This window comes from Branchiostoma belcheri, unplaced genomic scaffold, assembly GCF_001625305.1.
Source record: "Branchiostoma belcheri isolate BF01 breed outbred unplaced genomic scaffold, Haploidv18h27 scaffold220, whole genome shotgun sequence".
Taxonomy (NCBI): domain Eukaryota; kingdom Metazoa; phylum Chordata; class Leptocardii; order Amphioxiformes; family Branchiostomatidae; genus Branchiostoma; species Branchiostoma belcheri.
The window spans coordinates 252,743-271,355 of record NW_017803714.1 but is presented as its reverse complement, the minus strand read 5'-3'; the positions used below and the strand labels follow the sequence as shown (position 1 = coordinate 271,355).

Genomic DNA, 18,613 nt, shown 5'->3' with positions numbered 1-18,613 from the left:
TAAAGCCTGAAAGTCTACTTCTTGTCTCGGTTAATTTACAAATCGAAGATATCCGTGTCGGTTTGTGTTGCCTTTTGTGGTCTTCTGTGTGGGAATGTAGCTCTACCGGAATGTGGTTCTGTTATCACAACTTATCAGTGATAGTCACAAATATATACATTGTACATATCCCACGTTGAATGTTAAAAGCAGACTCTCTGTATGTGTTTGAAAAGAAATTGTAGCTACGTCTGAACGCAAGAAGCACAGTTTCGTCGCTTTATTATCAGACTTATTCGACCAAAAACGATACCAAACTTTACAAAAGCGTCGGCCAACAGAGAACACCCCTTTACTCTGAGTGGTAGAGTCGTGACGTCATGTAGGGAGGAGTCACACGGTGAGTCACCCATGAGTATTTACCTACTAAAGCCGGTGCCTGCCTGAGGTGTGCCGAACTTTGTACACCGGCCGCTGTCCCAGCCCTGTACGCTTTCACCTGGGGAAAGTTGGACACCTACATTTGGATCCGTACGGCCGCCATATTGGAAGTGGGAGCACATTGGTGACATACCGTTCTGGGGAGTTAATTAGGGGCGAGACTTGTCGGGTCAGCCGGGCGGCACACAGGGGACCTCCGCCCGCCTAGCCGGGCCGGGACAGCTGCTGCTGAGGCCGGGAGTTCTCAGTCTCTACCCGAGCCTGCCTGCCGTACTTCCTGTATGAATATTCCATCGCGTGTCTGCTCAGGCTTTATGTCAGTAAAGACCGACAATCAGTGGAGTAAAAACCGCGCCAAGGTAAGTACATTCATACCTCGTACTAACACCTCTGGACATATTTAATACCAATCAGATGTTATAGTATCGGCTGTGTGTGTTTTTACATGCCAACAGGGTGAAGGTAAATTACTTTGAGGCCACTTCACATTTTAAGTGGACCAGTGGGTGCAACAACATAATCTGAGACTAAGAAAACTCGGGACAGTCTTTCCGCGTATTACAGGAAACTTCGAACATGAGTAATGAGTAAACCTGGCTGTTTCAAGTTGAAACATCAAGGATAAATTTGTTTACTCACGGTACACACAGGCACTCTTTATGTGCGCAGGGACCGTGTCAAAGGTATTTCCCAAACCAACTGAAACCCTTTTAGTTATTGGAGACCTTGTTGTTACGGAGTTTTGAACAAGCCCCGGGGCGTGTGTAAATTTAGTCGGGCGACTTACATCGTATCATGGGCCGGGCGGATCGTGTAACATGGGTTACCTGCTGTATTTGTGTCTCGAATTTCCTCTGTTTTGTTCTGTATCTTACTTAGAGAGTGTACATCAACCGAATGTCGTTCAGAAAGAAAGAAGACGGAAGCTTTGAACCTCTCCCAGCCCATTTGTCGTTACTCATTCTCACTAGTTGGTTTTGTCTGATGAAACTTTGCAGAAAAAACAAACCGAAACGGTGCCCGGATTTCACAGTCATGTTTATACTCTCTAAGGGGTGTATGAGATGACTTAGATCTTTTGCAGGTACACAGGGATAAAGCATGTGGTGTTTGGCCGTTTTCCGATAAAGTTTAAGCTTACGGTAACAAGCTATAGTTCCTGTCACTGTTTTCATTCAGCAGCGGCATTCTAACACTGTTTTATCTAGCCTGTGTTTCCCCTCTGTAAATAGCGATACACACAAAAGGGTACTTTCTGTACAAACCTCTGGAGAATTGAGACATTTGCTGTAGGAAAGGCGTGCTTTGTGAGGTATTGTGGACGAACATGGTATTATGTTTGTGCAACTGTTACGTGGAGAAGACAGTATAGTCCCACTTTCGCGCCTTGCCCGTTATTTGAAGTATTCAAAACCCCGTAACGGCTCCGGTATGCGGCATGTTCAGATAAGGCCACAGTAAGTAATTTTTATGGATGACATCAGCGCGCGCATTAATTTTCGCCTGATTTTGAAAAAAAAAAAACAAGAAATTTTGATAGTGGTCCACATGCCGAAAATGGGCAAAGATGTCTGTTGCCATGCCGGAAGGTGGATAGCAGATAACTATGAAGAGAAGAGACAAAAAAGGCTCTGATTTAATGTTTTGTTTCTTACTTAGATGCAGCACTTTGATGTTCCCACTGAATCAAAACCATTTGTACAATAATTGAGTCAAAATTTGAAAATGTAGGAACCTTGTTTTTTTCCGTCCGTCTTGTTTTTTTTTTCGCCCGCTCGCATTAGATTTGGAGTCTGCGGGTGATGTCATCCATAAAATCTATATGCTGTGGCCTAACCCGGGCTTTTGTTCCAGTCAGTCTCGTGTCATAGGAATATTTCCCGCTCGCAAAGAAGACGGATTGCAGCAATGTCCCCGCCTTCTTCACCCCCATCCAAACATGGGAGAAATAATTGTCAACAAAATTCTTTCACTGACTAACAAGAACTTACTAAAATACTTGCACGTCGACTTATACTCAGTTATAGCGTCTCTCTCTCTATGTGGCTTTGCCATGATTAAATGTGTTGTTTGTCTCTTTTTAAGACCCGTAAAAAATAAAATAAAGAAGACAGACTCGGGTGATAGTAAGATTAGGACGTTTTAAGATTTAAGATTTTCTCTGCTAATAATAACGTTCGGAGTGATATCAAACATATCAAATTTCCTTGCTTTCTCATTGTTGACAAATGACTATACTAAACTAAAATCTTTTGTAAGTTTCTGTTTTTCTGTCCTATATGAAAGGAAGCGTATGTCCTGTGTGTTAGTGAGTTGATCATGAAAAAATGAGTGTTTATTCGTTTAACAAATATGAAATTAGATTTCAAAGACTTCTGGCAATGTCAGCTGTGAGAAACACTTTACCGCATCTAAAATCACACTTCAGAGAGAAAAGAGAGTGTGTTTCTCTTCTGTCTAAAGTTGCGAAGTGTTATTTAGACACATCAACTAAAGTTGAGCTCACAAATACAGCGACATTATTTTTTTATATTCCAACATCTAATCACAAGACGTGGTGACGGCACACTCAAGTTTTTTTTTCAACTTATATTAATGCCGCCACCAACACAGGGGACAATACAATACTCATTTTCACCTGAGCGAAGTGAGGAAAGTCGTGTAAAATGTCTTTGTGGTAAAGTGCCTTTCCCAAGGGCACAAGATCGGTGGCATGTCAAGACTCGAACTCGGGACCTCTTGAATCTGAGTCGAGTACTCTGCCGCTACGCCACACGACCCCACGACATTAATTTTTGTATCTTGAATAAGAAAAAAAATCTCATATTGCGAATTTGTTACTTGCTATTTCGAAAAATTGTATTCGCAAAACCAAATACTGAAATAGCGATTCTAGTGGAGCGCGTATTTGTAACGGAAGTGTACGTGGAAGGAAACTCTAGACGCCCCGCCAACAGTCACCCGACTCTCCGCATGTTATCCCTGTAAACCCCAATCAACATAAACCCTCGAGACTGGCCGGGATTTGTAGAAAGAAATTGGAGATGTAACAGGCAAAAATCAGTCTCTGATTCAGACAGTCTCATTCGTTATTCCCCGGAAACATGAAAGGGTTACGAATCTGGGACTACGTTTCTTGGAGGTTGGACGGATATGTTTGTTTGTTTGATGACGTAACAACACAAACAGGGTGTGTTTATCTGGTTACAGGTGAGAGGTCGCGACCTCAGCCCCTATAATCCCCCCACAATTACAGGCGAGTTCCCGCTTGTGTTTAGTGTTTGTGCTCGTGTGCAGCAGCAGCTGACACCACGGGGTTCGGAATGATTCCACTCCTCACGGGACGGGTTAGAGACTTCAGGCGGTTCCGCACATTCCAGCCACTGGCATGCCAAGGCCAAACATACGTACAGATTTTCTTATGCGCTTTCATCGTGCAGTATTAAACAAACCCTTTTCAAACTATAAGGGCACACAAATTTAATTTGTTCGTTCTCGGATTTTTTCAGAAAAAATATGAAGCGACACGGCGAAAAAAACAGGTCTAGGCATCCTATTATACCCCAAATGCTACGATAGGAGCCATGAAGTCAACACAAAAGGCTGGGTTAATATTTAAACAATGAATTTTGAACTTTCAATGAATCCACTGCATTAATAGATGGAAAAACTGTAACGACAAGGAAGAAAAGGACTTTCCTCAACTGTTGGGGGCAAATTTTGAGCATACTTGAGTTTAGTTGAGTTGATTCAAAGCCAGAATTTTTTTGTAAATCAGAAAAATAATGAAGAGGCGAATCTGAGAACCAACAAATTAAATTAGTGTGACCTAATTTAAAATCACAAAGAGATGAGGAAGCCGAACCTCTGTTTTAGAGTAGTTTAAGAGCTAATGTCTGTACTACTATATATCTGTTGACCTGCATCTGTTGACCTGTACTTAGCCCGATAGGGCATGGACGTACAATAAAGGTTATCTCTAATTATTGTTATAACTAGGGGGAGGGGGCACTTTTGTTATAGTATATACTGAAGATTTCAAAATTGCTTATTACACACTGAACTGAACTGAACTTATTACACACAGATGTATATATCGGATAATTTTAATTCAATTGGATGATTGAAAGTTCTTTACATAAAAACCCCTCAAAATATTTAATTGCTACGTGTATATTTTGGTGGTTATATGCCACCATAGCAGATTAAGATTTCACGAACTGGTAGTTAAACTGTAACTACGTGTGAGTTGAAAATCAGTTCATTCTGGGCACAAAGACTGAAAATATATCGATTTTTTAAATGCAATTAGCAAGTGTTGAGACAACACATGTGTCACATTTTTTAAATCATTATAATTAGTATCGAGTGCCGTGTAGATAACTAACTAATAAATGTCGTTGGTGCACAGTGCAGTAAAGTTATTATAAGTCTCTTTATCTATGATTTGTCAAGGGAATTTTTTTCTTGTCGATGCACAATTATGTTTGTATTTAGGTGTTTTGTATGAAATCATTGACTTTTCCGTTTTCCTTTCATAGCCTCAGGACTATAATTTTCTATTCTTGGATGTTCTGTTGGTTCTAAAGCCGCCATGTTGTTCATGCAGGGCTCGAAATTCATTTTCGGTAACAGGTGCACTGGTGCACCCAATCTAAAAAATTGGGTGCAAAAAAAAAATGTTTGGGTGCACCATATATTAGGTAGAATGTCATCAAAAACTAATTATGTTTCATTTCTAAATGAATATAATATAACAATGACTTTATTATTTTTTGACCCTTGGATATTAAGAATATGCTGTATACTACTATATTTTTAACAACTTTACATACATAAACCTACAAAAAATATTTGGGTGCACTGGTGCACTCACAGGAAAAAATTGGGTGCACAGCTCCAAATTTGGGTGCACTAAGGTGCACATGCACCCAGTATTTCGAGCCCTGTAATGTGTAGGACCGGTTCTACAAGTGTGACCCACAGTATGTCAGGACAGCCGCCATCGCCGCATTAGTCATAGCTGGGTACACTTCCGGACTTCTTCGTTTCTTAACGTGTTGTCTGGTTCTTCGGGAGACCTTTACCTAAAGACGTGGGTAGAAGACTTCAGTTTTGATACTGAGTGTGGCAGTAGAGTTTAGTATCTATCACTAGACTAGAATTCCTGTACTAGAGATCGTTTCCGTTCCAAACTGACTGTTTCCCCCCATATCCGTTTCTAGACAGATTTACGTGGGAAAGATGCCCTGATTCAGCGCTGACTGTGGTAACAAGTCTGTCGTCTGACATGCGATGGAGAGACAACCTTCCAAAACGAAGATGGACGTAGTTGGGGACAAGAACAACGACTTGTTCGAGTTCTTAGTCGGCGCAGAGCTGGAGATGTACACCAATGCCTTCAAGGAAACACTCAAGGTGGGTAAAGAAGATGCTTATTATTTTCTTCGGCAAGAAGGTTATGTTTCCGGTAGCGTCCGTCTGTGTGTGTCTGTCTGACTGTCTGTTTGTTTGTTTGTTTGTTTGTAAACACGATAACTTGAGAAGGCTTAGATGGATTGGATTGTCTTGATATCTGGTAGGTGGGTAGGTCTTGATGAGACCTCTGAATGATAGGATGTTTTGCCCCATGGCAGCTAGTTATGGTACTGCCGTGGAAATTCCGGTTTTGACATATTGTACTCTGGACATGCTATACGAATTTTGTTTGGTAGATAGCTCTTGTGCAAGAATTGATGTGAGTTAAGGCCCTCTAGCAGCTTGTTTTTGAACTGCAGGGGTGTTTTTGAACAGCAGGTATGAGATCATGAAACTCTAGTTTTATCCATATATCATATTATTATAGCTATTATTTTACAAACCACACATTTACGTTTACAAAACGTACGTAAAGATGTACAAAACACACGTAAAGACGTACAGCAATAGACTCACTAACGACCCGAAAACCGACCTGTGCACGAGGTGTGGCTTGATTTTAGAAGATGGTTTAACGACATAATTACAGGGTTTTTCTTCTCTCTCTTTACATGTCACTTACAGCAAGTCTTACTAAACAACACATCTACACAAGTCTACTCTTACTATTTTCTTGGATCTCTCAAGTTCTCTTACATCTTCTCCAAAGTATAGCTCCTGTGGCTGTGTATCACACGGAAGGTCGTAATTTCATGTGATCAAAGCCGTCTACGGTACATTTTTCCCGACACCCCAGGCGCCACGGGGCCGAAAGGTCAAATGCCTGGCAGAAACTGACCGTAAATGGCGGTGTCACCTGTCGGCTGGGTTCAGCTGGGGTGCCCGACGATTTATGAGGGGTCATCCCGGTGCACTTTTGGGTGCGTAAGAAGAAAGAAGTCTCCACCAGACTAACTACCAGTTCAAAAACAGTACAATTTAGCCAAATATGGGGGAATAATTTCGTAGGGGAGTTTGGTTACTGTGGACTTATTTGCCCCACGAATTTAAACGTGCATCCATTCGACTTCAGGGTGGCAAAGTGGATTTTCTGGTCATTCTTTTAACGTAGTATTATAGTCCTAACAGTACCTAGGCTACAGTTAGTTAAGTTGAATCAACTCTATCACATACCGTACTGATATCAGTGGGGCAAAATAGACTATTGCGATGTCACTAGCAGAAAACGGTTACTTCTTTTGTATCAAAGGCTGTTTTAATTAGTAAGCTTGTTTTGGCAGTACAGAGATGGATTTCTTTTTTTCAGAATGTTTTTTTTTTTGTTTTGCCGCTTTAAAATTGCATTTGGATGTGGACTGACTCTCCTGGCCGATTATTCTGCCCATTTTTGCCGATCTGTACCCCATTAGGAAGGATTCAGTGGGAAAAAGAAAGAAGTTCGTTAGTACGTTTGTACAACGAGGCATATGTATACATGTACCTGTATTAACCTCATTGGTTTCTGTTGACCGAGATACTGTACAATAAAATTAACTTGATGTATGAAATACTGTACGATAACTACCCAGATGTTATAGAAGAAAGACAGAAGAAAGAAAGGCGAGGTAAAATCTGTCAAAAAAAGGATGAATTTGTTTTAGAAATGATGTTTGCCTTTGGTACCAAATTCTAGACATAGTCATCTTTTGCCGAAGTATATATGTATGCACTCGTAAAAGAGTCTTGTTAAAAAAACGAAAACGTGAAGTTTCCATCCACCCCTATACAGGAAGTATTTTGGTACGTCCCTAATCCACGTGGAAAGATGACACACTTTTCTGAAAATAGAATCTTGTTGTCCGATATTCCCTGAGAGAACTGCCATGTCAGGTGTTTGTTTCCTGTGGTTTATTCATGTTCTCTTGGTTAGCCTCCACCAGGCCTTTCTAGCCTCCATCAGGCCTTCCTACGGGGGAACGGATTGTAGAATTCGGCAAACAAGGGAATAATTGGCCAGGAGATCTAGAGTCAGTCCACGGAAAAGTTTAACATTCCGCGCGGCATTTGATAGCCAAATTTAAACTCTTCTGTCAGATTGTTATCCTTTATGATTTAACTGAGAGACTGTACACATCAAACTATCAACGTAGTAGCCTCCTTCGTATACTAATACTTGTGTAGCGGCGGCATTGTTTTTTTTGGGGGGGGGCGGGGGGGGGCACTCATATGCAATTTTAAGTTAGGCCATGTTGATTTGATTATATGGATGACATCCGCGCGCGCATGAATTTTCGGCCATTTCCAAAAAAAAAAGTTTTCAACCATACTGTAAATCGTACAAAACAGTTGCAAAATGAGCAAAAATATACCATAAGTTACAAAAAATTAATAAAAACTATACCAATGTCGTAGAATGCCAAAATCAAATGAAAAAAGATGAAATTGTAAAGAAATGAACTTGAAGACTAGATTATTCGCCAAACCATATTCTGTGCCATTTGCTCAACCCTCATGACCACGTAGATTTCATAATGAAAAGAACTTTTTTTTTTTTGCAAAACTTTTTGTTTATTCGCACGCGCGCATCAGTTTTGGGGCTCCCGGAGGATGTCATCCATATAATCAAATCAACATGGCCTTACACAGGCTACGAAGAGGAAATTTCGCCCCGGAGGAAGTACTGTATATACCGCTTCAACAATATCTCCAGAAACGCACAATGTGAATTGCACAATTGACTTTTCCAGCTTTCGAAACTGTATTGGTAGCAGTACTTACTTTTTTAGGTATAAAAATTATGATATCATCTCGATAGATATTTTTACTTTCAACGTCCGGTTTATTACTAGTGGGACAGGAAAAAAAAATAGCATTAGACTTTGAATAAATGTTTGATTTGTGCGACTTGTCCAGTGTATGTAGCCTCTACCAGGCTTGAGGGCGCGGCTGGAAATAGTAGAAATTGGCCAAATAGAGAGATATAACACGCCGAGGGAGTTTAGCCATCCAGTTTACAGTTGGCCGGCAAACTGTAAACTGGATGGCTAAACTCCCTCGGCGTGTTATATCTCTCTATTTGGCCAATTTCTACTATTTCCAGCCGCGCCCTCAAGCCTGGTGGAGGCTACAATGTATGGGCGGCGTCAAATGCTGACTTGTTATGGTGAGAAGGAGGAAGATAGGTCTGATAGCTGAGAGAACAGACCACAGTGAGATATGGATCAGACGGAAGTAGCAAAGACCCGGAACGACAAGCCTTGTCTAACGGAAACATACGCGGATACACAGATTTTCAGGGACAGTTCATAGTTCATTTGATCAATGTAATTTCAAGGCAATATGTATGGTATTGACATACACTGCCCCACATTATCATATTTGCATCAGAATTTTATACTTTGAGCATCTAAGACAGCACAGAAACAAGCCTCAAAATGGTCACTTATTTTCCGGGTGGTACCCCAAATATCAGCCCAGAATCCTACCAGTAACCGTTTTTCGTTACAATTTTCGCCAGTTTTGTTCGATGTTTTAAATGACTTCTATATTGATTTTGACATTTTTAAAGAAATTTTTAGACGGATGATTAGTCGCATAGTCTTTATTAGGCTTCAGAAACGGCCGCAAAGAGTAGAAATTGACCAATAGACATATAGCATGTCATTTGGTCCGCTAGAGGAGTACAGTTTGCCACTCCCGGGCTACGATTTTGATGCCGTACTGTAGAGTTTTCATGTAGGCTGTGACCAACTACCGGCAAGGAGTCATAAATAAGTCTAAGAGCCAGATAACTTTTGTTAAAACGACAGCCAAATTTTGCAGTGCATTACGCTTATGAGTATTGGCTATGCAAAGAATGCCCTCACACGAAGTATGTGATCGACCGAGCCCTAACTTTACATGTACGTCTTTCCTAAACCTTCCACCGTTCTTATGTCTTAATCTGTTGTTTCCACCTTAAAATGTCAGTTTTCTTGGACGAGCAACTAGAAAACGAAACTCCTGGTCTCTGTTCACATATTACCTTGTTATAGAGCCTGACGTTCTAATTCTGTGCCAAGCTATTCTGGTCTTATCACGGAGGTTCCCAGTAAGATCGGAGTGCACGGAATTCCACCGGTGGGCATATCTTTGTCTGTCCATCACAAGTGTTCAGCCTCGCCCTCCTACTCCTGACGGTACATGTTTTGTAGATAAGACACATGTTTCCTTATCACTAATTCTTCGTATTCAAATACTAAAAACCTCATAAGATGGAAAAAGTAGATAAAAGACATATGAATATAAGATATACATCATATACCATATGAAACGAAGTGGCTTAAAATGATTTTTAATCACACACGATGACTGAGAAATTAAGTTTTTTTTTTGTATTATTATTCCAACATTTCATGACTGGACATGCAGAAGACAAATACGGAACAGGACAATACTCATTTTCAGTTGAGTTAGGTGAGGGAAGTCGTATAAAGTGCCTTTCCCAAGGGCACAAGATCAGTGGCATGTCAGGACTCGAACCCGGGACCTCTTTTTTTTTTTGTTTTTTTTTAATTCCAACAAGTAATCACCAGACGTGGTGACGGCACACTCAAGTTTTTTTCAACTTATATTAACGCCGCCACCAACACAGGGGACGAATACATGACAGGACAATACTCATTTTCACCTTTACAAAAGTGTATTTTTAGATGCTCTGGCAAGACTCCCAATCGCCTGTCTCGGCATTTTTCTTCATCTCTATGCTTTTTTTTTCTGCAAAAATATAATATAGAGATGCAAACTAGCGCCGGGGCTAACTTGTTCTGACCAATGCGGTGCATTGAAAGTTGGAATGTAACAGGAGAACCGTGTATATTTATTGTAAACATGTCTGTTAGCCAGGTATTACTGATTATGTCAACTACAATCAGAGATAAGGTCGTATTTTGGTGTCATGAGCACAAACAGCGCAACCACGCGTTTCTTGGAAGTTGGAGTAGCCGTAGTGGGAAGGTATATGTATCTGTAGGTAGCTCTCAAAATGCGGGCAAATTTAGTAAGAGCGCTAGGACCGTTCTAACCCAGAAAGGAAACCGTAAACGACAAATAAGCTAACCAACAAATAGTGCTGCGCACCGGTTCACTGGAATTGAATCCGGACTTGAAAGAATGTTTAGGTTCAAGTCAAAAAAAAACTAAAAGTCAAGAGCCGAGTACGGACTTATTGTCATAAAAGACCATTTCACATACACCTTTTCTTTCCAAACCACCTAAAACCTTCCGTAGATTGCAAAAAGTCTTCTGAAAAATGAAGAAAACATCGGGCATCGTTAAGTACTGGCCTCCATATTATGTGGCAAAGTTTTACCCAGACAACATAGCAAGGTTGCCAACATACAATTTGTATATGCCATGGGTTTAGGTCCGGACTTACAAGTCCGGAACTGAACCTAAACCTCTGGACTTGAATCCGGACCTGAACCTAAATGTGGGTTTAGGTATATGCAGCACTACCAACAGATTAGGTGGCGAGGTCGTATTGTGGTTAGGGTTGTTGACTTAGAATATAAACTTTGGAATCCCTGGTAGTTCCCTAGTCTTCACCAGACTAATTTGCAGGCCTCTTCTTCTTCGTTTTGAAGACCTGAATCTATCATAAGTTACTTAAGTTGTGAAAATTCAAAGAGAATCTGGACTTCTTTCGGGGTTTGTGTTTCGGGTATTTCCGTAGGGTGATTAGATCAACAAACAGCACAGGCAACACAGGTTTCTCTGTAACCCAGCGTTGACCCTCTCCGATTTAATTTAGATTAGATTAGAAAGTAGATTGCCCGGTAGTAATCCCTTAATCCCCATCACTAACTCAAAACAAACCGTTAATAGGAGATCGGTCAGTCAGGGGTAAATCATTACATTACAGGGGAGGGGTGAACGAGTCAACGTGTTCAACCCGCTACCACATCTGGGAACTACGTAATAGCAGTAAATACACTGCATTCTAGAAGACTTAACAACCAAAGAAACTTTCAATTTAAGGGTGCACAAATAGATCGACAGCAGGTTGTTTTAACTTATATACAGGGTTGCGTTGCTTAGAGTAAATATCACAAAAATAAATCCTTACCTAGATGTTCAGGAGTGTACAACGCGTTTCTGTAGGAAGTTGTTGTGTTGTACTTGTAGTTTTTTTATTATTTAAGAAATTATCATTCCTTGAAACTCATGTATTTAATAATAATTCAAAGACAATGACAATGAAGTTAATTGCATATTCATGTCCTGGGCCGGCCCATTGGGACTAAATGTAGTACGTCAGCTACAAATAAGGAGTAGAGAGATAATGTTATCTTTTTATTTGCATCTATGCTTTACAAGTTTCTTCTTCTATATAAATTATATAAAGTCACAAAGACCTGTTCTGTTTTAACCTGACTGTATGAGCGCCGCCATGTTGACAGTCATGTGACGATGTTGTATTTCCGGTTGCCAGGTGAACTCTGTTGCGCAGCTGCGGGATGTGGATAAGAAGGACCTGCAGATTGTGGGGATGTCCCGCCCGGAACAGAAGCGGTTCAAGAGATATTACGACAAGAGGTTCGGGACGTGGAGCAAGCTGAAAAAGGTGAACAGAACAAAATACTGTGACTGAACGGTTTTGTTCGCAGGATCTTTCGTCATCTCCCCACGTTTCATGTATACATTTTTTTTATCAAAAACAGCAAAAACATAAATACATACAAGATGGCGTCGAACTCAAGTTCCATGGAACTTGTACTAACGGCGCCATCTACACAAAATGGTGAAACAGGGATATACTGATTACATGGACAAATAAACAAATATACAAAATCGAAACAAACTAATTGGGGTTTAGAAATGGAACTCAACGAGCACAAGTCCCAACCCCTATCCCTTAGAATTACTGATAGGACACGTGTAGAACTAGAGAGGCCGACATTTGCTTGGGAGCAAATACAGCATATTTCAGTCCATCTCCCTCCCACGCAAAAGTGGACTATTCCAAACTTACCCTGTTTATTAGCGGGAATAAACTGGTTGAAATTAGCCTTATTTGAACGCAAATCAACTGGTTTTAACCGGTTCTTTAACAGCCACCCTATGAGTAGGTTTGGTATGAGTTCGCCTGTGGAATCTTAGTTACATGTAGGTTTTGTCAAGAACACTATTATGTTTTGTCCTGAACGTGAATATGAATATCCACATTGGAACGTAATCCTTCCAGCTATTATGCCAATGGTAATCTATATTTTTCGAGATTTGTTTTGTCTTCTGTGAGTGAAAATTCTCCTGACAATGTATCTCACAGGTGTTCAAGAGAGAAACGGAGTCAAAAGCAGCCCCGACTGACCGGCTCCCGACATCCCCTGCGAACGTGGGACGAGACCGTCACCTCATTCCCAGTGACGCCATCACCATCAACTACCGCGCAGAGCCTCTCGGGAAGGGCGAGTTTGGCATCGTGTACCGGGGTGTCTGGAGAAGGGAAGACGGTCAAAGGGTGGGTGGATCCAACACTTATTTTTATTTAATTTTCGTAATAGAACAGACGATAATCAGGCTTTGCTCTTAGTCTCCACCAGACTCCTTTTGCAGGCTGAATAAATAGTAGAAATCGGTCTAAAAAGGGGATATAATTGGCCAGACAAGGTAGCTCGTTAGAAAAGCTCCATTTGCGGCCGGCTACCTTGTCTGGTCAATTATATCCCCTTTTTAGACGGATTTCTACTATTTATTCAGCCTGCAAAAGGAATCTGGTGGTGACTAGGTGACTAGCTTCACCCCTTCACATACCTCAAACACACAAACACACGCACATTCAACACACTCTCTGTCTCTCTCACTCTCTCACACACTCACATATATAACACACTCATACAGACATGACCCACATACACTAACACACAAGCACACACATATATAGCATACACAGAAATAAACACACACACCCTGATATAACACATGCACACACAGTGACACACGCACACACACACACACATTACAAGTCACACACATTACACATACAGAGAAGCATAACACCGCACACACACACACACACACACGCGCACACACACACACACACACACAAACAAACAAACAAACAAACACAAATTAACACACACACAAACACACTCACATACACCTGAACTCCCTCGGGTGGAGTCAAACGTTACGTTTTCAGTGGTGGATTAAAGAAGACACGTCGGAAAAAAGAACACCACAAGATCTCCTGCAAGTTATTTTTTCCTAACAAACACGAACTTCACTGATACGGTACAGCCAACACTAGGACGTTGATCCATACAGCAGTGTTTGGATGTAATTTAGTACGTTTGATGAACACGGCTTGCTGTAGGTCCTGTTTTAGTGTTTACCAGTCACGCATGGTGTAGACATGTCAGTCTAAGTGACGACGTTAGGTCGTACTAACTAGACAGCACTTCCGGGGGCACGTCCTCACGATAGAACAGCCGGGGGAAGTCAGAATCACAGTGGTTGGACCCTGGGGTCGACCTGTGTGTAGATAGATGATCTGCTGTTACTGTATGATTTTTACACTAGAATTTTTTTTAACAGAAGTAAAAGTGTGTTGCGCCGAAGGAGAGTTTTACCGTGATGACCAATCTGAAGTCCCCTAGCAGTTGGAAAAGAGCTATTGAACGAGTTGGAGATTGAAAATATAATTTATCGAGTCACTGGCCTAATTGCTATAATCTCCAATTTGATTTAAATGGTGGAACTGACCATTGGTGTGCGGGTTGCCCCCGTAGGATTGGATACATTTTGATAGTGCCTTACCCCTGTGAATTCTGCTTAGAGATTATTGAAAAAAAGGCACGTGACCTATAAATTTTAAAGTTATGCATTTAATACAGTTACATTTTATACGGTTGCGATTTCAACCTGGCTCAATAACTGTCAGGACAATCGTTCTTGCCCCCCCCCCTCTCCGTACATAAGTTACATTGCATCACGCCCCCCTCCCTCACTAAACACGCCCGTACCTTGTCAACCCCGGTCTGCTGTCCGTGTCTGACAACCGGCCCTGGTACTACAGACCCTTCATCAATCTTGTGGGTGGAAGGTATTCGCCCCCGGGCTTTCGCGGTGACTGAAAAGAGTAAAAAGAAGTTCCTCTCCGCTGTAGGGCTGTGGTACACCCTGGTCTAGATTTGCTGTGGAATGTGTTCATCTCAATTTCAGTAGAAGACTTACGATTTATTCTGGAGCTATGAAAGAAAAGAAAACCTTGCCTGTAAAATACAACGTAAAATGTAAAATACACTTTCTTGTGGGTGTGACTTATTCGCCCCGGGCTTTCGCGGTGACTGGAAAGAGTAAAAAGAAGTTCTTCTTCGCTGTAGGGCTGTGGTACACCCTGGTCTAGATTTGCTGTGGAATGTGTTCATCTCAATTTCAGTAGAAAACTTACGATTTATTCTGGAGCTATGAACGATAGGAAAACCTTGCCTGTAAGTGTAAAACAAAACGTTACCCACCACGGTAATTTTCCCCGACGGTCTATATTTTCTGGTAAACAGCGACACCAATGCATCTTTTTTTCCTGATAATGATATTTCAGAAGTACAGTTGACTCTTTCATATCATCTTTCTCAGTATATTACATCTGTCCATGCTAAGAATAATGTCTCCAGGATGTGTTAATTTCCCCTTCAAACCGGAAAAGCTGTGCGACCAAAGAGATTTGTATGGCATGTGCCTTAGTATATTCAATATGATTTATGATGTAAAAGCGTAATTTAAAACACATTCAATAAAACGGACAAAGTCACAAAACACAGTTAATTCGTGTGAACTACTAGTACTAATAGAGTTTCGTTCGTTAAAGGTCGCCCCATTTACAATGAATATAAGTTGAAAGTTTATTGCAAATACATGCCCGAGGGCTAATTGCAGTTACAAACAACATAAGAAAGAAAATACAGTGCTATGTGATATGTGAGACTATATCTACGTCTAATATTATACTACATTCTACAATATACATTTAGGCAATGGAAGACGAATTTACCCACTTCTTCTATATAAGTAAGCCTAAGTGCTTTCAAATGTTTCGTATTTGACAATAGAGATGTGTAGTATCGACATTTCTTTATTTTGTAAAGGTTCCCTTGTACTATAAAGAAAAGTAAATATCAGATTCCTTATCGGTATCAATTAATGAAACCATGGATCGCTGGCATATCAAATGATTTGCAGTCTTTTATTTTTGTTAAGAGGCGTGCGTCCAATTCAACTTCAGAGCGGGAAAACAAAATATTCCGGATGAAGAAACATGTCTGCTTTTTACATTCTCTGCCATTTCGTAGCGTCATCATTTCATTTTTGAAGTGTTTGAAATAGCCCCAAAACAAACTATAGCTACGTGAGACGGGAGTATCCTTATTTATGGGTACCACCCACAAATAGCTAGAACCAGGCTATTGTACAAAACAAACAAACATTTTCCCCCAGCAATATTCGCATTTAACTTACGCCACAGCAAGTAAATTTTATGGATGACATCCTCCTCAGACTTCCAATTTATGTCGATGGGGCGAAGACAAAAACAAGGCGGGCCACAAAAACAAGTTTCCTTTATATATATATATCACTATATATGAAGAGATGAGATAAGAAACGGCTCTGATCTTACTTTGATGCAGTGATATGTGATGCTGGCTGTGTATATGTGATGTCCCCACTGAATCAAAACCATTTGTACAATGATTTAGTCAAGATTTCAAAATGTATGAACCTTGTTTTTTCGGCCCGCCTTGTTTTTTTCGCCCGCTCGCATTAGATTCGGAGTTTGCGAAGGATGCCATCCATGAAATTTACTTGTGTCTGTGTACTTGTGCTGTGTCATTAGCGTGTTTTCTCATTCCCACGGTGGATATAAGACTAAGGTTCACGTTAGAAGCGTGCAAAGCCAAATAAACACGGCCTTGGCGGCTCCTGTTGATGATAGTGAAGTACTTGTCACGGCAGGTTGATTCGGAGCACATGTCGGGTGAGTTCAGGGGAGGGAACTGTAAATAGTCCGTCCATTAGAACGTGCGGTGAAAGCAGGAAAAACAATCTATTTAAAACAAACCCATATTTCAAACCTTAAATCTGTACCCCCATTGCAAAGCTAGATCTCCCCAGTATGGATACGAAATTCAGGAGTTTGACACATTTGATTTGATTTGATTTATTAGGCTGATAACACATATGTATGCAGCCAGGACTTCCCAACTAGCCGGAGGCTATCATAAAGGGCTAGCCCTCACAACAAGAACATAAACAATTCGGAACAGTTAACAGTTAACAGTGTCGGTTACACTTCAGATAAACATACTATTACATAACAGATGTTGCGGTCTAACTTAACACTTAAGGTGGTCTTTTGAATTCTAAACGGAGTTTTTCCTACCAGTTGTATTCAAAGTAGAATTATCGAAGGACAGTAGAGAACTTCAATTCAAAAACAAGTTAAACATTTTTTTTTTCAAAACATGTTTTGCAAATTCGCAATCACACGTAGGCCATATAGTATGATACAGCGTAATTCGGGACGTAATTCGGGACGTATGGAGACTGGCTTCTAGCAGCGTTTTCCTGCAGTGCACCTACTAAAATGTATCGTTAGATGGCGCTACTGTACGTAGCTCCTACATCCGGGTGACGTGTTTTGCGAGTTCTGGTCACACCACAAGCTGTTACCATATATAGACACAGCCGTAGGGTGAAATTGACGGAAGGGGCGTGGTCTTACAACCAACTCCTACTCTAATCTGTATATAATGGTTCTACAGATCCATGGTGAGCCGTGGTTTGGTGGAACCACGTTGTGTGATCAGACAGACAAGGTTCCACACACACCATGGGACTACACAAACACGGAGCCCCTGTTGTTGGGTTAAAAAGGGTGACATACCCGCTTGGTAAAAACCATGGTGCCAGACCAAATCGACACTTACCGGATATTTTGGGGGTACATATGGGGAAGATGCCATTCCACCTTTGCGGTATACTCGTCCTGGGTTCAAATCCGTGGTAAAATGCTGATAAAACTTGTTTGTTTTTACGTCCCCGAAAGTGTTCCTAATATGGAAGCCAATGTTAAAACCATTCATAACATTCGACGTGGTTAATGTTTACCTTCGTGAGCGGAGGTATTTTTTTCTGTGTGTTTGTGTGCCTGTGTCATCGCAAACATTGACCAACATACCTCAGAAAGCTATGGATTGTAATGGTATTTGGTAGGCGGGTAGGTATTGGAAAAATAAAGGTCAACGTCTATTATGACCGTCCTGGCGGCTTTTCTTAGCATGGCAGCCTTAGTTCCTGTTTTCGTATCTTATTTTTACTGAATATGCCACGGTATTAAGTTTTTGATGACAGGTTTTTGTGTTGGTTTAGGAAAAGTCATAACTATAATGGGGTTTGTTTTAAAAACCTTGAAAGATGATCTGGCGGCAGATTATCATGATTTGGGCATATGGGTAAGCTTTGACCTAGGTAACTTTGGGAGTTCATGCAAATCATGCAAAACGCACTTTTCAAATGTGGAGGAAATTCTATCATGCCAGTATTTTTCCGTGTGTGTTTTTTTGCCCTGAACAATGCTGTGGCCTAGTTTTTTAGGCACGGATAGCTCTTAACATCAGGTAGAAGTAGTATAAGGTAGTTTTGGAATTTTAATTTTTATCTGTTAAAAAGGTCATCTTCTAGTAGCCTCTACCAGGCTTGAGGGCGCGGCTGGAAATAGAGAGATAACACGCCGAGGGAGTTTAGCCATCCAGTTTAC

General features: G+C 40.9%; 1 protein-coding gene across 1 annotated transcript in view; it reads left to right on the top strand.

The window, feature by feature from the left end:
- The first annotated feature begins 378 nt into the window (after positions 1–378).
- The window catches only part of LOC109470365 (mitogen-activated protein kinase kinase kinase 10-like), a 29,774-nt gene continuing 11,539 nt past the window's right edge, over positions 379–18,613 (top strand). The window contains exons 1-4 of the mRNA XM_019769293.1: positions 379–779; positions 5,646–5,838; positions 12,290–12,421; positions 13,127–13,318. Of these exons, the coding sequence (XP_019624852.1) occupies positions 5,716–5,838; positions 12,290–12,421; positions 13,127–13,318 (447 nt within the window). The 5' untranslated portion in view covers positions 379–779; positions 5,646–5,715. The remainder of the gene's footprint in view (positions 780–5,645; positions 5,839–12,289; positions 12,422–13,126; positions 13,319–18,613) is intronic.